General features: G+C 41.4%; 1 protein-coding gene across 7 annotated transcripts in view; it reads right to left on the bottom strand.

The window, feature by feature from the left end:
• The window catches only part of lmo7a (LIM domain 7a), a 53,820-nt gene that overhangs the window by 29,246 nt on the left and 4,959 nt on the right, over window positions 1–19,615 (bottom strand). For all 7 annotated transcript variants that reach the window (XM_073474372.1, XM_073474368.1, XM_073474373.1 and 4 more), the window contains exons 3-5: window positions 15,890–15,960; window positions 13,234–13,303; window positions 6,881–6,987 (exon numbers count right to left, since the gene is read on the bottom strand). In XM_073474372.1, the coding sequence (XP_073330473.1) occupies window positions 6,881–6,987; window positions 13,234–13,303; window positions 15,890–15,960 (248 nt within the window). The remainder of the gene's footprint in view (window positions 1–6,880; window positions 6,988–13,233; window positions 13,304–15,889; window positions 15,961–19,615) is intronic.

Here is a 19,615-nt window from a genome sequence, read left to right as displayed (position 1 = left end):
AACTACAACCACATCGCTTCTCGTAATGCTCATTTATGGCTAGTGGTAATAGCTGAAAAGAGGGAAAAAAATATATAAGGGGTATTTTCAGGCCTCCAGAGCCTGAGGACTGTGCTGCAGTCTGATAGAATCAGCTGAGTGTTCATATGACTGAGCAACAATCATCAACAGCACGTCACACATGAAAAAGACAGAGAGTACTGGCTGGGAATAGCTTCTGTGAAGTAATATTACCAGTTAAAATAATCACACTGGGTTTTCTGTGTTTAATGTGCCGAGAAGAAGAAAAACATTTGTGTTTGTGTGTTCTGCACACATGCAAGCAATGAAGGCAATATTCTCAAGCCCACATTCTTGTTAAATTCAACTAGAAATCCAATCCTTATCATTTCAAACAGATGTCATCTGAATAAAATGTAATCTTTTCTCGCCTGTGAAGATGTGATAATCTTTTGTTAACTGTCCTCAAGTTTGTTTCCTATCTTACAAGTAAAATAGTTCCAGTGGAAGTCAAACAGTTCAGGGTCTTTAAAATGACTCACCCCTCTCAGACAGATGTATACATGCTAACCAGTAATCGGACAGGAAACCCTCGAGCTTGACAAATTAACAGCACCATCGAGCTTGACAAATTAACAGCACCCTCTCATCACTTCCACCAGCCAGTCATTTCAGCTTCAAGCTTCGACCTCTTCATGCCCACACAGGCTTCCACATCACCACTCTCTTGGGGTCTTGAGGTCAACGGGTGAGAGACAATCAAGACAAGCTCCACCAGCCAGGGACATCCTCCTTCTGTCCACTTCCAGTTGAAGATACAAGACACTACTTGTGCAAGTTAGTCACTTTGTGTATGTGACACAATCCTCAACAACACAATGCAATACAGGTACATTATATCAAACAACAGCTACATGATCACTCAAAAACTAATTCAAACCACAATTTATATAATAACTTGATATGAAAATAGGTTTCTTACCAACATATTTTACTACTCTGATTGAGTTCTAGTCAAATTGTGACAGAGCTTTGTGCAAAACAAGGGCTGTCATGATCACGATATTTCAGTTGAGATAAAGAAGAAGATTAAGTATCATACAAATAATTGCAATTAACCATTTAATTGTCCTTTTCTGTAGTAAGGTCTCGACAGCCAGGCTCTTTTTTCCCACGTTTTTTTTTTCTAACATTGGAACTTTTTGCTGAGGTTGACAGTTTATTTGCCTTAACCAGCTGATGGAACCACATCTAATTAACTTTGTTTGTTGCAACATTAACCAAGTCTCCGTCCACATGGAGCGCACAATTTAACTGAATTCACAAATAGTCAGCTAACGAAAATGCAGAAGTTATTATGCAAATATTAGAAGTTAAGTGCTTTGAGATAGACAGTTGATGGTGTTGATGCTTGATGTAGCTGCGCAACGAGATGACATCGTTAAAAGAGGAACAGTTTTTTTTTTTTTAACACAGGTAAATGGAAAAAGTAATAAATGATCATGGTCAGCTCAAATAATTGCCATCAGGCAATAATTTAATAACTTTGACAGGCCTAGACAAAACATCAAACTCATTTTATTTGACTTGAAGGAGTAGAAGAGTGATGTTCTGCCAACACAAGCCAGAGACAAAAAGAAACACATAACTGAAGAAACATAAGCCACCATTCAAATGTTAGAGAAATAAATTCTTAACCTGGGCCAAAGTCAATGATCACTCCAGTTCAGTCAATCGCTTCCCTGTGCTGCAACAAAAATGTATTCAGATCTCCAACAAGACAAAAATCTACAGGCTGAAGCTGTACATAGTCATGAGACCAGAGGTCTCAATCCATGTGCAGCCACCAACAAGATCAAGGCAGCTCTGCTCCTCTGAGACAATAACATCAAAAAGACGAACAAACCTAGCACCAAAGCCTTAAATTGATGGGTGTGCATTCAGAAGCATACCTGTGCGATGAAGATCACTTGTTCTGCAGCATTCAGCAGCGCCTGTTACATCCTTCACCTGTGTTCTTTCATTTGAATAAAATCACTTGAATTTAAAGACACACCCAGATGCCATCATGCATCAGGAGTCCTGAAAAATGCAAGGAGGGTGTGAATAGAGGAATCAGCTGCGGGTGAGACAGTGTCGGGCATCATTGTGTCGTACTTATCAGAGACACTGCAGCCTCTGTGAGCCAGGGAACAGGGTGAGGCTGGCATTTCTCTCTCCAAGTCAACTGCGCAGCACAAATATAACCCTTGTGTTGGCCTTTTACAGCCGGGGCCGTGTCCATGGTGTAGAAACTTTATTGGCCTTTCACCATCATTGCTCGTTTGGTTTCACAATCTGAGGCCACAGTTGACACAACACTGCAACTAGAAGTGACGGCGGTGCCATATATTAAACCATGAAACCAGAGCGTGACGTGCCAGCTCAGTGAACCACACCCGAAGTACTAACAAACAGGGCACTTTGTTTGTCTTTGCATTATGGACTTCACAGGAACTTGCCAAAGCGAGTTTTGAACATACATAAACAGAAGTACATACTTGGCACGAGGTGCGAGATATGTTGGCGTTGAATAAATTCTGATAACGAGCTGTGTATTCTGTCCAAATTTGTCTGGGAAACAACACATTCCTTCAGGTAGTTCAAACATTTGGTTTGATCTACAGCCAGGGATGCCATTGCATAATCCAAATCCTGCAATCACACCACACAGCCGCCACTCCTCTTTATCTATTGTTTGGAAAGGGTCACTAACATTCCTCAAAGGTCAATGCATTTTGATGTACATGCCGATCTCTTGCAGTTTCCTTTTTTGGGTTTGGACAGCAGTCAACCCTCGTCAATAATTTGCTTGATGAAATGGCGCCAACGGGTGAGACTTTGGACCTCTCTCAGCAGGGGATTTGTTTTGTCAGCTATAGGAGGTTACAGAGCAAAAGCTGGACTCAGACATAGAGTTTTTACTTCATTAGCGGTAGTAATAGTAAAAGTAGAAGCAGAAGCAGAAGCAGTAGCTGTTCTTGTAGTGGAGTCAAAAGTATAAAGTGACGCAAAAAGGAAATAGTGAAGTTCAAATACCTCTGACTTGTATTAAAATACAGTACTTTGGTAAATGTAGTTACTTTCAAGCATTTGTCATGGTTTGTTATCCGAAGCATCTCAGTTTTACCACATCCAAATCAGACATGTTATCCCTCTTAAACATACTATGATATACATGAGGAGGGTACATTTGAGGTTCAGGTACTTTAGGCATTGGAATAAGCTGAATAAGCACAAGAGTCCATAAACCTCTACAGCACAGTGATTTGCTGTTACAGTATATAATAACTGCACATTGTTGGTTCCACACACTCCAATTTCCACCTTCTGAGCCAGATGTTTAAGCAGCTCTGTGACAAATGACACTTGTTAAAACATTTATAGTGGTCAAGTGTAAAGTAATCAGCTGACATATAGTGTCATTAGGGAAAACCCAGCTTATTCCAGCTTTTTCCTTTTATGTCTGAGTTGTGGTCCGAGTCCAACTTTGACTCCATGCTGGTGAATTTCCACATGGCAGCTAAGGGTCTAAAGGAAGTGGCTGAAGTTAAAAAGAGCACTTTCAGATGCCATGACTCATCTGCAGCATTCTAATTCCCTCATTTCCTGGGCAGCTGTTGGTCTGACAGTGATCTGGTCTAAAGTAGCCAGTGAACCATGGGCAATGATGAATCATATTAGCTTTGGTCAGTGTTACACCTCTGACCAGACTTTAATATTCTCATGTGGATGATGAGAAAATCTTCCAGAATACGTCACTCAGTAGCATGCTGTCTTCTCTAATCAGCCTATTATAACGTTTTATCATGCTATTTGACAATTTTGTTATTGAATGTGTTTGTAACTGACAAACCTCTTTTATCAGTAAGCACAGTTTCACAACACAGAGCAATAGAGCAGTATACACTGCAGGTGGGGTGGCGTGAAGGCAGAAACGACAGGAACTGCAAAGCTCAAAGGTCAAAAAAGAAAGCCGATAATCTTTTATGGCTGTCGTGACAACACAAATGAGTATGAATTAAACTGTGCTCCAAGCACACATCGCTTCAGCCAATATCTGACTCCAGATTCATGCCAAAAGATAGATACTGGCCTTGCCAATAAGTTTTATTCAAGAACAAACTATCAATGGGTACACCCTGAGGTCAACAAGGTTTAGTTTCCAGTGCATTATGGTTGAATCAGTACTTAAAATATCACTTCAGATCTGTAGCATATTTTATAGTATTACAAGCAGATTATGGCTGAAACAAATCATTATTTTTTCATTGATTAATCGGTCAACGGTCTCGTCAAAAAATGTTAAAAATCGGCTCATCACAATTTCCAAGTCCAAGGTGATACAGTATCTTGAAATGTCTTGTCAGAAAATGTTTGTCATATTTGCTAGACAAATGACTGAACTGAAATTGATTATCAAAATAGTTGAAACTAATGAAAAGTTAAAGTTACACTGAGCGTGTAACTGTAACTTTCTCCATAAGTTAAACAACAGAAAAATAAAAGTAAAAATAAATGAACTGAAATACTAACATGAATGGAAATTAAAAGAAAATAAAACATACAAAAAATAAAACCTGATTCCTTTATGTATTAGTTGAGGGTTTTTTCTAATTAAAACAGCAGGCGGAAGGGAACATAGAACGCCAGCAGGATATCAACAGCTCTGCTGCTGAAACAGAGATCAGAGAAGCTGAGCGAGGCACCTGTCAGACTGGGTTTAAGGGAGTGGAGGTTGGACACACACACCAGGGAAAAGACAGCTGATGGACAACTTTCTCTCTCTCTCTCTCTCTCTCTCTCTCTCTCTCTCTCTGTCTCTCTGTCTCTCTGTGCTACACCCTCTGTGGCTCATTTGCCTATAGGCTCTGATAAGCAACAGTGGAATAAAACCTATTGGTTGCTGCTTGTCTGCAGCCTTGTTTGGGATTATCTCCTCACGATACTCTCTGTGTGCCATCTTTCTCTGTACAAGTTAAAAATACTGCAGCTGGAGAACCATATAATTGTGCCCACAAACACAAATACCTCACCGTTTTTCCATCTCATAAACTCACAACCCAATGAAAATATGCTGCATTTAAGAAAAGGAGTGACTGTGAGAAACAGCTTGAAGAAGAAATTCCCTCTGTACAATTCATCCAGACGAATGAACAAAGACTTCAGCTGGACCAGTCAGAGCAGCTGCAGGTTCATCTAAAAATTGAGAACCTGAAACTTTGTGTGCTGCAGCAGCAATCCAAAACACTGAGAAGTATGTGTCTTTTCCTCCTCAGATTCCTTATGAGATACAGCGTCACCCAACCACAAACGGGACTGCAGACCACACTCCAACTTTCACATGTGCACAAACACACAGGTGTACTCTGATGACCACATGGAGGGTGGGAATGTACTGGGAGGAGACAACACACTATTAAAAGCTCTTCCTCTGAGTACTGATACCATTCCAATCAATCCTGCCCGTCAAAGTGACCCCAGATCCTAAAAATAGGATAGCAAGCCCCCTCTGGCCAAACCCCCGCACACAAGCTGACATGGTGTCAAAGAGCTGAGCCACAGTACACTCACTGAGATTTGATCCGGAGAATTTCAAAATCCTTCTGAATTGGTGTTCATTACACGTCAGCTTTCACTGCATACATATGGGCGCCAATATTAGGCGGAAAAAGTTACGCAGTAGGTAAAATGTCTGATAACACACGGGGCATAAGGTTCATGAAAGAATTATCTCTATATTTATGACACTGAATCAGACATTAAATGAATGACATCCCCGTATTTCTCAGCAGCATATCTCCTGCTGTGGGAAAGGGTGTGTCCCGATAAAAGGCAGGCAGATTTGTTTATTTAGAGTTCATATTTCTATGTGCACAGTCTGTCTCTGTATGTGTCTTTATGACGGTTGTGGTTTCGACACCATTGTCAACATTACTGAAGAATGACAGACAGAGTCTTGGGTGGATCGTGGGAAAAATGGTCCTGGAGGTTGTGGCAACACTATGTTAAAGAAAGTCTTCATGACATCGCCTTGCATTACTCTGCCACCTACACTTAAGTATCTGCCACCGAGGGCCTTTCTACTTCAAGTTGAACAACCTGCAGGGACTGCTGCTCAAGCAGTATCGTTTGTGCTTGCACAGCAGTGTTGTACAGCCACACAGAGTGTCACAGTGGGTGGACTGTGCTCACTCCCTCCTGAAGACACACCTGTGTTAAAACTGAACAGGTTGTTCAACATACCGCAAACATCCTCTGCCCTGCACGCAACTGTCTGAAACTGAAAAATAATAAACACTGCGGCAGTGCCTTCAAACCTTTGTCAGACACAATGAGAAAAACACTTCTTGAATTAAGTTGTTTAACCTGTAACTGACAGTAAACAAGTACTTTCATGTCTAACATTTTGACTGAGGTCATGATATGCTAGACCTGCACCAAGAGGAAATGAGTACATTCTTCTTGTCTCTATGGTTTCATCAGTTGTTCCCTCCATCATCTTTTAAAGAAACACATAAAGCTGTCCTTAAACATGTGCTTACTAATACAAGAATACACAGACACTGAAAATAGCGCTGACCTTTTTTTAAATGCAGCTTGAATCATGCCTCACATGAGGAGACGTGCGGTTGGAAACACTGTAAAGTGTCAGAGTGATATTAAACGTTCATCCTCTCTGGGCACAGTAATGGTAGCATAAAAAGAAGCCGAGTATTCATTCTTTCATCCATTCAAGAAACAGTCAAAAACATGACTTGGAGGCCCTGAACTCTGTGAATGGTAACAAAATGTCACAGTAGCACCTATCTTTTACAAAGCTCACAAGATCAGAACTTACTTGACTGTAACTCTTGTCGATAAGTCCTGCAGATCTCCGGGGTGAAAGAGCTGCGCTTCCTTTAGTCCAAGCTTCCCGCTGGCCTTGAGGAAGACGTTAAGGTTGTCCTGGACAGAGAACAAAGCAGAAGATGAGGGCTGTCCACCTTCAGAGGCAAAGAATAATCACTCAAGAATTCTCTGGCAGGGACACAGCCTACAACTCATTGCTTCCAAAGTTCATATCAGCAGAGAACAGAGACGGCCCGGGGAGGAGCATGTGTGTGTAGCAAGTAAGAAGCGACCCGGTGCAGGACACACACAAACACACACACGCGCGGGGGGGGGAGAGGCTGCGTGACAGGAGCTGACTGACAGCAGCAAAACTACCTGTGGGCTGGGCTAGGGTGGGGACAAAGCCAAAACCAGGAAGGATGACATCAGAGCTGTGCACAAGTCCAACCCAACCGGCCATGCGAGTGCAAAAGTGACACACACGCACGCACACACACTGGAACACAACGTCTGCCGCGTTCTCCTTCTCACACCCTGAAACTGTCCCCTCCCCTCCCTGCCAATCCCTTTCCTCATGAATACCTGTGAAATGTGTGGGGCGGTGGAGTATTTTGGAGACATTAGGTTGCTATGAAACATGAGGTCGGGTGACAGAAACTGGCAAATATTTTTCCTCAAGCAAAAAGACATGGGAGTGGAAGAACGGCTTCTCCTCCTAAACTATGTCAATCATTTTATATTGCATAAAGTGTGTGTACATGAGTTACACAGATGTGTGAGTGTAATCCAGGATAGCAAAAAGACATTTTGCTCTATAAATACACACACATTTCAAACAAATCTTCAACCACACAAGCACCAATCCTTTCTGGGAGTTATGACTTTTCCAGTTGTAATCCCAAGTGTCTTGTTTGTAAGTCTGCACTTCCCATTGGGACAGTTCTGCTTAAGAGGGTTTCATGTAATGACACATGGTTTCAACATGGGCAGGAATAATTAAGGGGTAGCCTGTTCTATATTTAAATGGCAACATGCTTATTAGCAAATGTAAGGAGAGAGCTGACCTCTCTGAGCAGGAAGCCCTTGCTAACAACTTAGTTTGTCCCTGAACGGCACATTGCTGGGCCCTAAAGGTCACTGTGGACCCCTGCAGGCCAAGGATCACCCCCACCCCCAGGTGCTTGGGCCACTGTTGATGATTATACACAACACAGAAGAGATTTCCTCTTCTTCAGCTTTGTCTTGGAAATAGACATAATGTCATTTTCCTGATTGCTATAGATTAGTTCTGAGTAACTAAGATAATTACATGGGTTTTGAATGGTAAGCTTTATCTCATTGTTCTCATGGACATTTTTCAGTGACACTGAATTTATTAGCTTGTTATTCAATGTGAACAGCATGTACAGTGAGAAACAACAAAAGATGCATAACAGCTTGCCTACCTCGCCTCACCTCAACATTTTCATGCTGACAAGTAAGCATGAATGGAATTACATGTAACTTACAAGTAAAGATACTCTGAAGGATATGATTCTTCTGTTTTTTTACAATGATACCTTTGTCAATTTTATATAATTATGAGGTAACACTTAACAATATAGCACACAAAAATGTGAGTATTTACTAAGGAACGAGTGCGGAACAATTTAATAACTAATAAATTGCAGTTAGAGAACAGAGAGATACTACATTAATGAATCATTAGGTAATGATAAGTTCATAGGTATCTGTGAATTGAAATATCGACTTTCCCAATGAGTTCTTCCAGATCAACTGTGAATCAGCCAGAGTGCCACAAAACAGTAATGACCCATTAATTACTCATTACCTAATCATTAGTTACTCTTTACAGTGATACAGCATACTGAGGAATTACTACGAGGTTATCTCATGATTAGCTAAGCATTACTTTCTGTACCTTTACCCTGCATTACAGTAAAGTGATGTCATCAGTTACCACACTGTTCTACTTATTCTAATACTTCTCTTTACACACTTAACCAATTATATCCACATACCCAAAGACTGTCGCCCAGTCCTAACATACGAAGTCCTGTTGAGGTGATTTCAAAATATCGAGATATATCCTGTGTCACGATATAGCCTTAAAATATCGCAATATTATTTTAATGCCATATCGCTCAGGCCTAATGTACTGTATTGTAAGTTGTTACAGTCTGGGGTATAAAACTTGATAACAATATATGAGCCTACATTTTTTTTCTTACATATAACAAAGAAAAAGAGTTGTGAACACAATATGGATGTACTGAGCAGAATTTTTAGTAGTTGAGCAATGAGCTAGTCAGTGCTCTCTGGTGGACAAACTATGCAACAGTGACATAAAAGTTGGCATTTCTGTACAGTCATTTCTTGTTGCTTATTGATCATCAAATACACTGATATTTATCGGATATACTTGCCCATGTGGTTTATCAGTGTAGTTCTAGATATGATTTTTAAATCCCGGAAGAATTCAGGCCATAAAAGACAACTCAGTGTTATTGCTATAATTTAGATGAAAACCCTCGGATCTCCAAAATTAAGGCCCTGATCTTCCCCTTGTGAAGCAAATAATCACCTTAAGCCAATGTAATCACGACCTATATAAAGGATAATTAATATCACTTAGGTATGAATGTCATTTAACCTCAAGGAACATTATTAACACAGTGAGAGCCCCCCTAACATCAGTCCTAGAACATGCAGAGATAATGATGTTGAAGGAATGTTATGCTGACTTACGCCTGCACATAATCCTGCTAAATATGCTGTACCCATCCAGCAGCCTCTAATCCTCTCATACAGACTTGAGGACCCTGATTTAAGCATTTCACACCAAGAAACGGAAAGATTTGACTCGTAATGTGTCTGATTTTTTTGTCCCTGCTGGTCACACATTGTGGTCACTCTATTTCTCCTGCTGCATTCTTTGTCTAAGAGGGCATACGCTACAATTACCCTCAGCTGACCCCCGGCAGTGCTTAAAACACCAAGCAAAGCTATGGTTAAGATATCAGGCTACACATTTTCAAGTCCTGTGACAATAAACTGAGAGGAGATGGAATACTTGAAACGTTGCCTCCACTGAAACTTGCCCGATAAAAGACCTTCCTGCACCAACAGTCAGATCCAGTCATAACATGCACCCATACAACACAAACACAGTAACAAAACATGGTCAAATGCCTGTCATTGCACAGATCATTACACGGACATTTAGATGAGTAAAGACACCCTCAGGGGCCACTGGAACTGTCTGTTTATCTCCTCCCACTGCTACCTCAACTCACCAAGGAGTTGGTGTATGCAGAATCATCCAGCACCATGTCAATTACAGTCTATTTACAGTGGGCAGAGTTCGCTGGAGTCATCTTTAACTTTGTCCCTCTGGATTCAACCCAGTGGGCCTGAAATCCGAGCTCAAGTAGCTGGCTGCCCCACCGCACAATCGTCGGCTTCCTGCCCAGCACCGGTAAAAGCAGAACCAGGCCCGAACCAGAGTGCCATGACCCAAACCCACAGCTCACTGAGCGCTCAGCAACAGGCAGAGAAGTGTGCTGACATGGGAAACATTCCCTTGGACATGAGTGGAGCCAAAGAATAGGCCCTGGGTCTGGAGCCAGTGTTGCTAAATATTCCACAAAACCAGAAATTTCCGTTTTTTCCCCTCCTTCCCTCCTTGAGCTTTTTATTCTGCCAGAGCTGAAGCCTGGTATCGATTAGAGTGCTGAAATCTCTCAGATAGCAAAACAAGAACGACAGTAACGACCATAATTGTAGAAAATGTTCATGTCTGAGTGTTAATGAGGCGTGTTTGCAAAGTCCCTTCCTTATACTGTAACTACATTACACACATTAAACTCCCCAACAACATTCCTCTTGGTCTTTGTCAACTGTATTCTTCTTCCGTGTGTCTTTTAGGAAGGTAAGATTACTAGAACAGCATTTTTCTAGTTTCTTCTTCTCTGACAAGATTCAGTGGAGATGGATAGCATGTATCCAATATCATGACTATGAGGTGACAAGTAGCTAAACATATACATTACAGTGACAGTTCACCTCATAATCAAAAATATATATTTTTCTCTTACCTGTAGTCTTATCTATCCATCTAGATTGTTTTGTTGTGAGTTGCTGAGTTTGAGAAGATAACACTCAGCTTGTGGTGCACTTTTGAAAAACTTAACAGCGATGTCTCTTTCAAAGAGTCATGACCCGGTTACTCAAGATAATCCACATACCTTGTGGTGAGCAGTTTAATGTAGGAACTATTTTCTCTCTACCGACCTACACCGTATCCTTCATTGTTTTGGTTTTCAGGTTAGATGTTTCCGATTTCAATTTGTAGAATTCATCCTTCAATTCATCCTCTTCTCACTTTCCACTTCCTGTGCTCTTCCCATCCTTTTTTGGTGTAACCTGTGTTTCGTTTGTTCATTAACCTGTGTGTCTTTAAGTCTGTCTTTTTCCTCCTGGTGTCGTTCATCTGGTTTGCTCCTCCTTGTATTCTTAATTTTTTCTTGGATTCTCTTTCACCTGTCTTATTGTTGTTGGTTGCTTTTTCATTGCCTACATTTAGATCTTTGAGATTCCAGTCAATAAAGCTCACCTTCTTACCTGCCTAGCCCTGTGTCTGCATTTGGGTCCTCGCCTTTTTGCCATACCTAACATTATCACTGCGCAGAAGGACCAGACGTTAGCTAACTGAGCTAAGTATGCTAGCTAATGGTATAACTCAGCCGAGAAGGAAACCATTAATGATGATTCTGTGCTGTCACAAGTACAAGCCTCTCATCCATGAGTAAATGCACACTTCCTTCTGCACGGGGATACAACTGGTGGGTATGCCTTGCTGTTGAGTTTTTAAAAAATGTATTGTTTTGGCACTTTGCCATCTAGTTTCATTATATTTGAGAGAAGGCAGACATTTCTATGTCCGATATCCCCAAAACTCAAGAACTCACACCAAAACAATCTAGTTGGATAAATAGCACAAATCTGTATTTTGGATTTTGGGGTGAACTGTCCCTTTAATGCTTGAAGAATTTCACACAGCTTTTAAACACTCAATTCCAACACTTAAGGAGCAGACCTGTTACTATTTATAGGGATAACAGATAGAGGGCTGAGGAATCTTAACAACACTACTTGACTACTTTGGGGGAAAGAGTTATTCTCACAGCACAGTGAGAGTGAGTCATGTTTGTTTAGAGAGCTCTCCGCTCTCCTCCATGTGGTTGGCAGTAACTGATCGCCGCAGGCTGACCAGGAGCCTTTACATTTACTGGAGAATTTATGATCAGGTGGTTTCAGGTTTGTTTCCAAGTCTCGGAAATACCACGCCAGTGCTACTGATGGAGGAGTTACTTTACCTCATTACCTCAGCAGGTGCCCCGCCAGTTATATTACCAACAGTCCAAAACAAACTGAGAGGGAATGTTATTTATGTCATAACACACGTATGATGGTACAGTGTTTGTTACTGCAAATACTATGTTTACTGTTTGTGCCAGTCTGTTTCTTCAACCACAAACTTGTCATTGTCTTGCCAAAGATGTTGAGTGTTACTGAGCCCACCGACGTACACTCAGACTGGCCTGGGTTAGGGTTGGGGTTCTCTGTAATTCCTCCAGACAGCTGGACTCAATTACTCCCACAAGAGAGAGCTTTGTGAGGGATGGGTTTAAGGTAGGGTTTTCAACCCTCTACTTCCAGAGCACTTGTGTGCAGACACTCCCAAAACATTTATTTCAACTGGGCCAAAAGGCCCCTGCCACGAAATGCTTCAATTTGAAGATGTTGCTAGGCCTGAAAAGGTGAAAAGATGGAGAAAAACTGATAACAAATTATTACGTAAACCAAATTCTGCCCCCTCTGACCTCCTGTCACTCAATCAAAAACTTAATTATCATACCAGCACAAAGACTTTTTGTCTTGGACGATTTTGATTGAACGCAGCCTCAGGCATGGCAGACATCATATTTAGGGTGCACTCAAATGCGGCCAGTGGCCTTTCAAGCAGCTCCGCATTCACTGAGCTTATTAGTGTGGATGGATACGAGAAGCGACAAGTCACTGAGGCAATCACCTCTCTCTCAACGGCAGCCGAGCTTCAGACCTGTCACCAGTCAGCTCGACTGCTGCTGCTGCACCTCGCACTGCTTCCTCTCACATCTTAACACATTCCCTTGACTACAGAAATGACACTAACAAGAAACAAACAGTAGTAACTAGATAAACTGTCTATAAAGAAAGATAAGCTGTTGAGGCTATGTGTCAAGATGTCTTTAAACCACATGAACATGCAACATCTTGTCTCACATTTAGGCTGAATGAAAAGAGACAAAGACTTACCAGTCCAGCGATGGGTGTGGGCAGCCTGTTAACCCTCCTGATAGTTCCAGGCTTGATCTTGTTGATCAGACTGTGAGCAACAGCAACAGAAAGAGAAAGAGAACATCAGGCAGGGGGCAAGTGAAATCACTTGGTCATTGGCTAGACTCGTCTGACTGGCGAGGAGTGAACAAAAAAGTGTTGCAAAGTCTCCGTGTTGTGTGTTTACGACTTTGTTTAATGGTGGCCACCTGGCTTCAGTTTAGTAAATGGCCAGTGCTGCACCCTGATGTAAACACACCAAATCCTATGGTCCTAAAACATGCCTTCTTCTACCAAAACAACCGCAAACAAACTTGACTCACCACATATCAGAAAAAGCTCAGAAAAAAAAGTAATGTTTTTTTGATAGACGGTGATATGTTTATGGCGTCATTCAAAGGCTTTTGAAAGTGAAAGAGGTAAAAAAGAAAAAAGAAAAAAAAGAATCCTAAATCATATCTTGAAGATAGTATGTGCAGAATGTCTCCTTTCAAAATGTTATTTGGATTATAATGACTGATACACTAATGAGTAAACAGTCTTTAATGAGCTAGCTGAATTGAAATACGTTATAAGTTGGGTAGTTTAATTCAGCGGTTTAGTTTTTCTCTAATGTATCCCCACATCCCTGTCAGATGAGCTACAGTACCTCTTGACATCAGCTGTAATGCTTTGAATGTGTTCATTTGAACTGACTCTAAACTGGCTGTTTAAACTTCCTTTGCATTGTTACCACTTGGAGACATTTCCACCATCTATCCATTACTTTTAGCTCTTTCATGATTATTTCTAATTCTTTTAGCGAACTATTTCCACCGCTTCTGATACTTTTTACTTTCCATTTCAGCCACTTTTACAACTTGAACAATAATCTATCTACAACTTTTTTTTAATTTAATACTTTTTTACTTGACTATTTCAAATACATTAAGCCAGTGTTCTTGAATCCTGGTCCTGTGGCCCCCTGCCCTGCATGTTTAGATGTCTACCTGCCCAAACACAACTGATTCAAATTAATAGGTCCTCATCAGACGTCAGCAGAGCTTGATGACGAGCTGATCATTTGAATCAGGCATGATGGAGCAGGGAAACATGTAAAACATGCAACAGGGGGCTTCAGGACCAGGATTCAAGAACACTGCATTAAAGTAACAATTTCAAACATTCAACAATTACTTTTAGCCATGTATGTAAGGATTCAAGGATTATTATTAGAAGTTATGGATACATTGTTGAAATACAGTAAGCAGATAATTATCTATCCACTTATCTGCTTGACTGCTAGCCATGAATGTTGAGGTGTTACAGCTGACTGACAGTATGTGGTGATAGTAAGTTGACACAAATTAGTTGAGCATCTCTTCAACCTTTCCAATTAGCCCTTGGCAATTGCAGAGTTAGAATACTATCTTGCAGGTACAAGTAGCCCTGGTTGGGTTTAATCGATGAAACATTTTTTATAAGTCAGGCATATGTTCGTATGTAAAATCTCCTTTGAAAACTCAACAGACTCATTGACTCATTAAGGTGAATGTTTTGCAGTGTGTGTCCTCAGCAAACAGACTGGGGGTAGGGTGGGATAGGGTGGGGTGTGTAAGATTTTGATAGGGTGACAATAGATTAACACAGCGAATGCGAAAGGCATTTGTGTTTAAGTTACTCATTTAGCAGTGAAACAATGGAAAGCTGTAATGATTTGATCAGATAGGACACATTGCAAGCCAAGTAGGATACAAACATTCCTTTCAAAACAGTGGTGATAACCACAACACAATGGGAAAGGAGGCTTCTAGGTGAAAGCGATGTAATCGGTCTTCCTCTTCCTCATGCTGAGAAAACACCGACAGCTCTCTGAATGAGAGCGTCTCTGTTGTTCTCTGGGAGCGAGTAAACAGTGGAGTCAGGCTCAAATCAGCAGAAAGAGGGGCTTCTTCTTTGAACCCATGCCAATAGAGGTTTGGAAGATTCTGCATGGGCTGCTGGTAATTATAGCTTCCTGCTGATTTGTGCAAATCACATCAGTGTGTCCATCCAATGGGACTGCCCACATATACATGTATATCACTCACACACACACACACACACACACACATATACACACATCAGTGATCTGAGAAAAGCCACAACTCCACAACTCTTAGAGGAGCAGTGGGTAAATCAATGCAAAAGCCAATCCTGCGTGGATAAATTTGTTCCTCTAACTCATCAAAACTCTTGATGCGCCCTGAGCTAATGAGAAAGCAGGGTGCCCTGGCTCTCCCGATGTGGTTTGAGCTGGAGGCTTTCCAGTCACTACACGGCTTCTCACAGCTTTCATTAGAGCAAGGATGGCACTCTGCCCATCCGCAGATCTGTAACATCTGTCAAACAGACAACACAACTCCTCTTGAAATAGATCACAATTCATATTCTCAAACAAAAGCTCTGGAAATAACTACATAATACAGCCTTTATTGTGCTGCCTCCAAACACTGGCTCACTTCATGCGGCTGACAAACAAACAGTGACCCGGCAGGGGGTCTGCCTGGGAAATATCAGTAACACTTACGTGGGAGTGCAGACCTGGAGGAGAGCAGACGGCTTCCATATGAATGAGTGGCTTAAGAGAGGTGCCTGGGAATAGCTGAGTACTTACTCACACAGCAGAACGCCATTCTCCAACGCCGATCGGAAGTCGTTGCTCCCAAATTTTTTCTTAGTTGCCGCCTGGAAAAAAGGGATACAAAAACAGTGAGCGAGAGGGGTTGGGTGAGAAGAGGAGGCGTGGGTTTTTGTGCATGTGTGTGTGTGTGTTTGTGGTTGGGCGGGGAGGCTGGAGAAGAAAGGTAGGATGTTGAGAACAGTAGCAGAGGAAGTCAGAGGTATTTCCTCCTGAGTTCCTACAGTGTCTCTGGGACAGAGTTGAGAACAGTTCCTCAGGTATCCCTCCGGAGCTCTCGAGTGGCTCCGCTCTTCTCACTTTAATGCTAGAATCTCTGTTAACGGGAGAGCTGTGTTAAAACTGTGCTGGAGCCAGGCTGCCCAAGCCACAGGGCGATGGCAGCATCTGGAGCGCTGAGGGGAACACAGCACTGTGTTATAGCCTCATGCCTTTCACATGATCTCAAACCACCACTGCAGGAACACCGAGTCATTATGCAGGCAAACATCAACCCGCTGCATGCATGACGTGCAGCCTTTCACACTTGCACATGTACAGTACACACACACACACACACACACACACACACACACACACACACACACACACACACACACACACAACCAAACAAAATCCTTAAGTGGAGCCTTTCATGTAGAAATCTGCATTTCCTCTTACAGGCAGTTATACTGTACTATACTTTTTGTCTTTTCATGTAAAACTGCAACTTTGTTATGAGTTATCAAGTTCATGCTGATGGCCACTCCTTAACAGAGCTTCCTGTTCCCCCGTCAATGACTTGACCAGTCAGTGCCTGAGCTGCCAAATGTAACACAAATGTTAGAAAACACCTTAGAGTGTAGACGTCTACCAGTTCTGCACAATCCTCTTCATTTGTTCTTATAGAAAATGTTTAATCTGCATCAAAATACATGATTATGGACAACTATACATGGATGAATACAATTCTTGAGCTCTAGTTAGTGCAGCACTTCAAAAGTAAATAGCACCATGTTTAAAAATGTCTTGCAATGTCGACCCATTCTGAAAATTACTCACTCCTTCTTCCCTAAATTTTTAACATATTTCACTGAAAGCAGTTGTTGAGATATCGTGCTAAATGAACCTTTAACAGCCAAACAAACAAACTCGGCTGAAAACCTAACCTTATTGACTGAGTTTATGACTACAATGGCCACCACGTTGTAATCATATTCCTTGCAGAATTATCTTGATAGTAGTTGCTGTGGGAGGATGTGAACTATTGTATTTTATGAGTTGATAATCATGCCATTGATCATTTTGGAGGCTGCAATTGTGAATTGTGTTGCAATATGATGACAAGTATTTCTATTATTTTTTTCCTGCCCCATTTAAATCAATGAGGGTTGGCTAAATAACAGTAATACATCTCTGTATGATGCAGTAGAGCGCAACAGCACTGCAACCTACACTATTTAAGAACTGTTGAATTAAACTGCATTAGTTTTGGCCAGGTGTATCTAATAAACCGGCAACTGAGTGTAGGTCATGAAACATAAAACATTTAGCTCCACTAACCTCCATCACCTTTATTTATTGGTATCTGTGAAATTCTAGCCGATACACAGAGCTGATAATATTAATTTAATTGACTTGACAAGAGCAGCATTTATACACTCCAATACAGAAGGTGGCTGTTTGCACTCTGAAAGTTGGTTTATGATTCACCAATAAACACATAGGAGAAGAAGAAGAATATGTAATATTAATGTCTGAGCCTTTCTTACCCTCTGGTGTGCATAAACTACAGGTTAGGAACTTCTCCATATCATGCTTCCCTAATAACCACAATGTAGTAATGTGTATGGTTTTAAGTCTGCAGCGACATTTACATTTTACATTACCAATAAGACAGATGAGCACACATATACTGTACATATACAGTTTGGTAAAACAGCTGCATCAACCAAAGTAACACACTCGCGCACAATAAGGCAAACAAGTCAAATGGGTCTCAGCAACGAAACCGGTCAAAAGTGCGGCGACTCAAGGCTTTTGTCCCTTTTCCTTTAGAGGAGAAAGGGACTGACAATTACTGTCACAGCTAAGTACAGGCCGTCATTTCGAGAAGGGCAGGAGAAACTGGAGCAATTAAACTGACTGTAGGATGCCATTATTACTTTCAAACAAAGCTGTCTTACACCTCAGACCACACCCTCGGTAACCCAAGGTGGCCAAAGCCTCAAATACCCATCATTCCAAGAGAATTAGACCATGTTGTAATACATAAGATTAAAGTTTTCACACAGCACTTGGCTGCAGTCTTTCTGTGTTTGCACAAAGCGATCGAGCTTCTGTTGGGAAATACTTGTTTTGTTTACTAAACATACAGGGATTTGGCCTACTCCTCCTTCATTGACAAAAATACAATCATAACCAGACAGTGACAACACAAAACAAGAACACAGACACACACAGGAAGCTGCTGACACGACACACAGCAAACAAACATCACAGTACAGCGTGTAATCAGCCAGGCGATGCAGCTGGCATATGAAATCCTGACCCCTACTGTTCTACAGTGTGTATGTGGGGGAAGCAGCTGGGATTCATGTACAAACAAACAATACAAGTGGGAACTGCTTCTGTTCCTGTGGTGTAACTCATAGTTACTTGTTTTGGGTGTGTAGGTCAGGTGCAATACAGTCTATGGAAGGCTACAGCCAGGTCTATCATTCATGGCATTGACCAATCGTGCTAATAGAAGAGGACTGCTAAAAGGATTATTTTGTGTCCTTCTCTATATTACCAATACCTTATTGTTAAGGCCAGTCACGCATGCTTTGAAAGTGCATCCTGTATTCAAAAGCAGTGGCATCAAAAATTTCAAATAGACCCAGAAAAGATACAGAGGACATGACCTCAGTGCCCTTAATGGTAGCTATGGGCCAAGTGGAACAGCTCAGTTGCCTGAATAAAATGTAGAGTTAGTATCAATAGTATCAGTGGTAACTGTATCAGAAATTACCTCCGATACAGCGTAAAATGCTTGAATCAGTATCATTGAGTACACAAGTCTCAGTACTAATCACATACACCACAATTTATTTCTTAGAAATGGAAGGCTGCTGGGAAGAAGCAGTACACCTGTATGCAAGACCGTATGCAGACTGCTGCTTAGCGAGAGACCACTGTTCCAGATGGCATTTCCACATTTATAAGTGGGATATCACTGGATATTTTTAAGGAGATGTCGCAAAAATTTTAAGCCGTAACAAAGCCATATATTTTTGACAAGATGTTAGGAGAAGTTCCAGTCGTGTTTGTGTTGACAGACCCAGGTAACAGCGTGACAGCTAGGCAAGGCGTCTGCTAAGCAAGAGACCACTCTTCGAGACAGCGTTTCAACATTTTTAAACATGTACCACTCAGTGTTTTTAAAGAAGGCATCAGGACATTTTTCCGCTGTATTTGTAGCAATAAACTAGATATTTTTGACAAGATGTTGGGACAATTTCCAGCCGTGTTTGTGGCAACAGAACCAGCTAAGCCACATGATCTTTTCCTAACCCTAACCAACTGTTTTTGTACCTAAGCAGACCATAAGCGCAGTGTTGTCACAAAATAGAATTGAAAATTGAACTGAAAGAAAGGTAAAATTGCAACATAAACAAGTTTCAACATGTCTGTGGTTTGCAGAAACGTACATTGCCAACACTTATTCTGGCGATTGGGTTG

Source organism: Pagrus major, chromosome 9 (genome assembly GCF_040436345.1).
Source record: "Pagrus major chromosome 9, Pma_NU_1.0".
NCBI lineage: Eukaryota > Metazoa > Chordata > Actinopteri > Spariformes > Sparidae > Pagrus > Pagrus major.
Note: the sequence above shows the minus strand (reverse complement) of the source record. Positions and strands in the feature narration are given on the sequence as shown.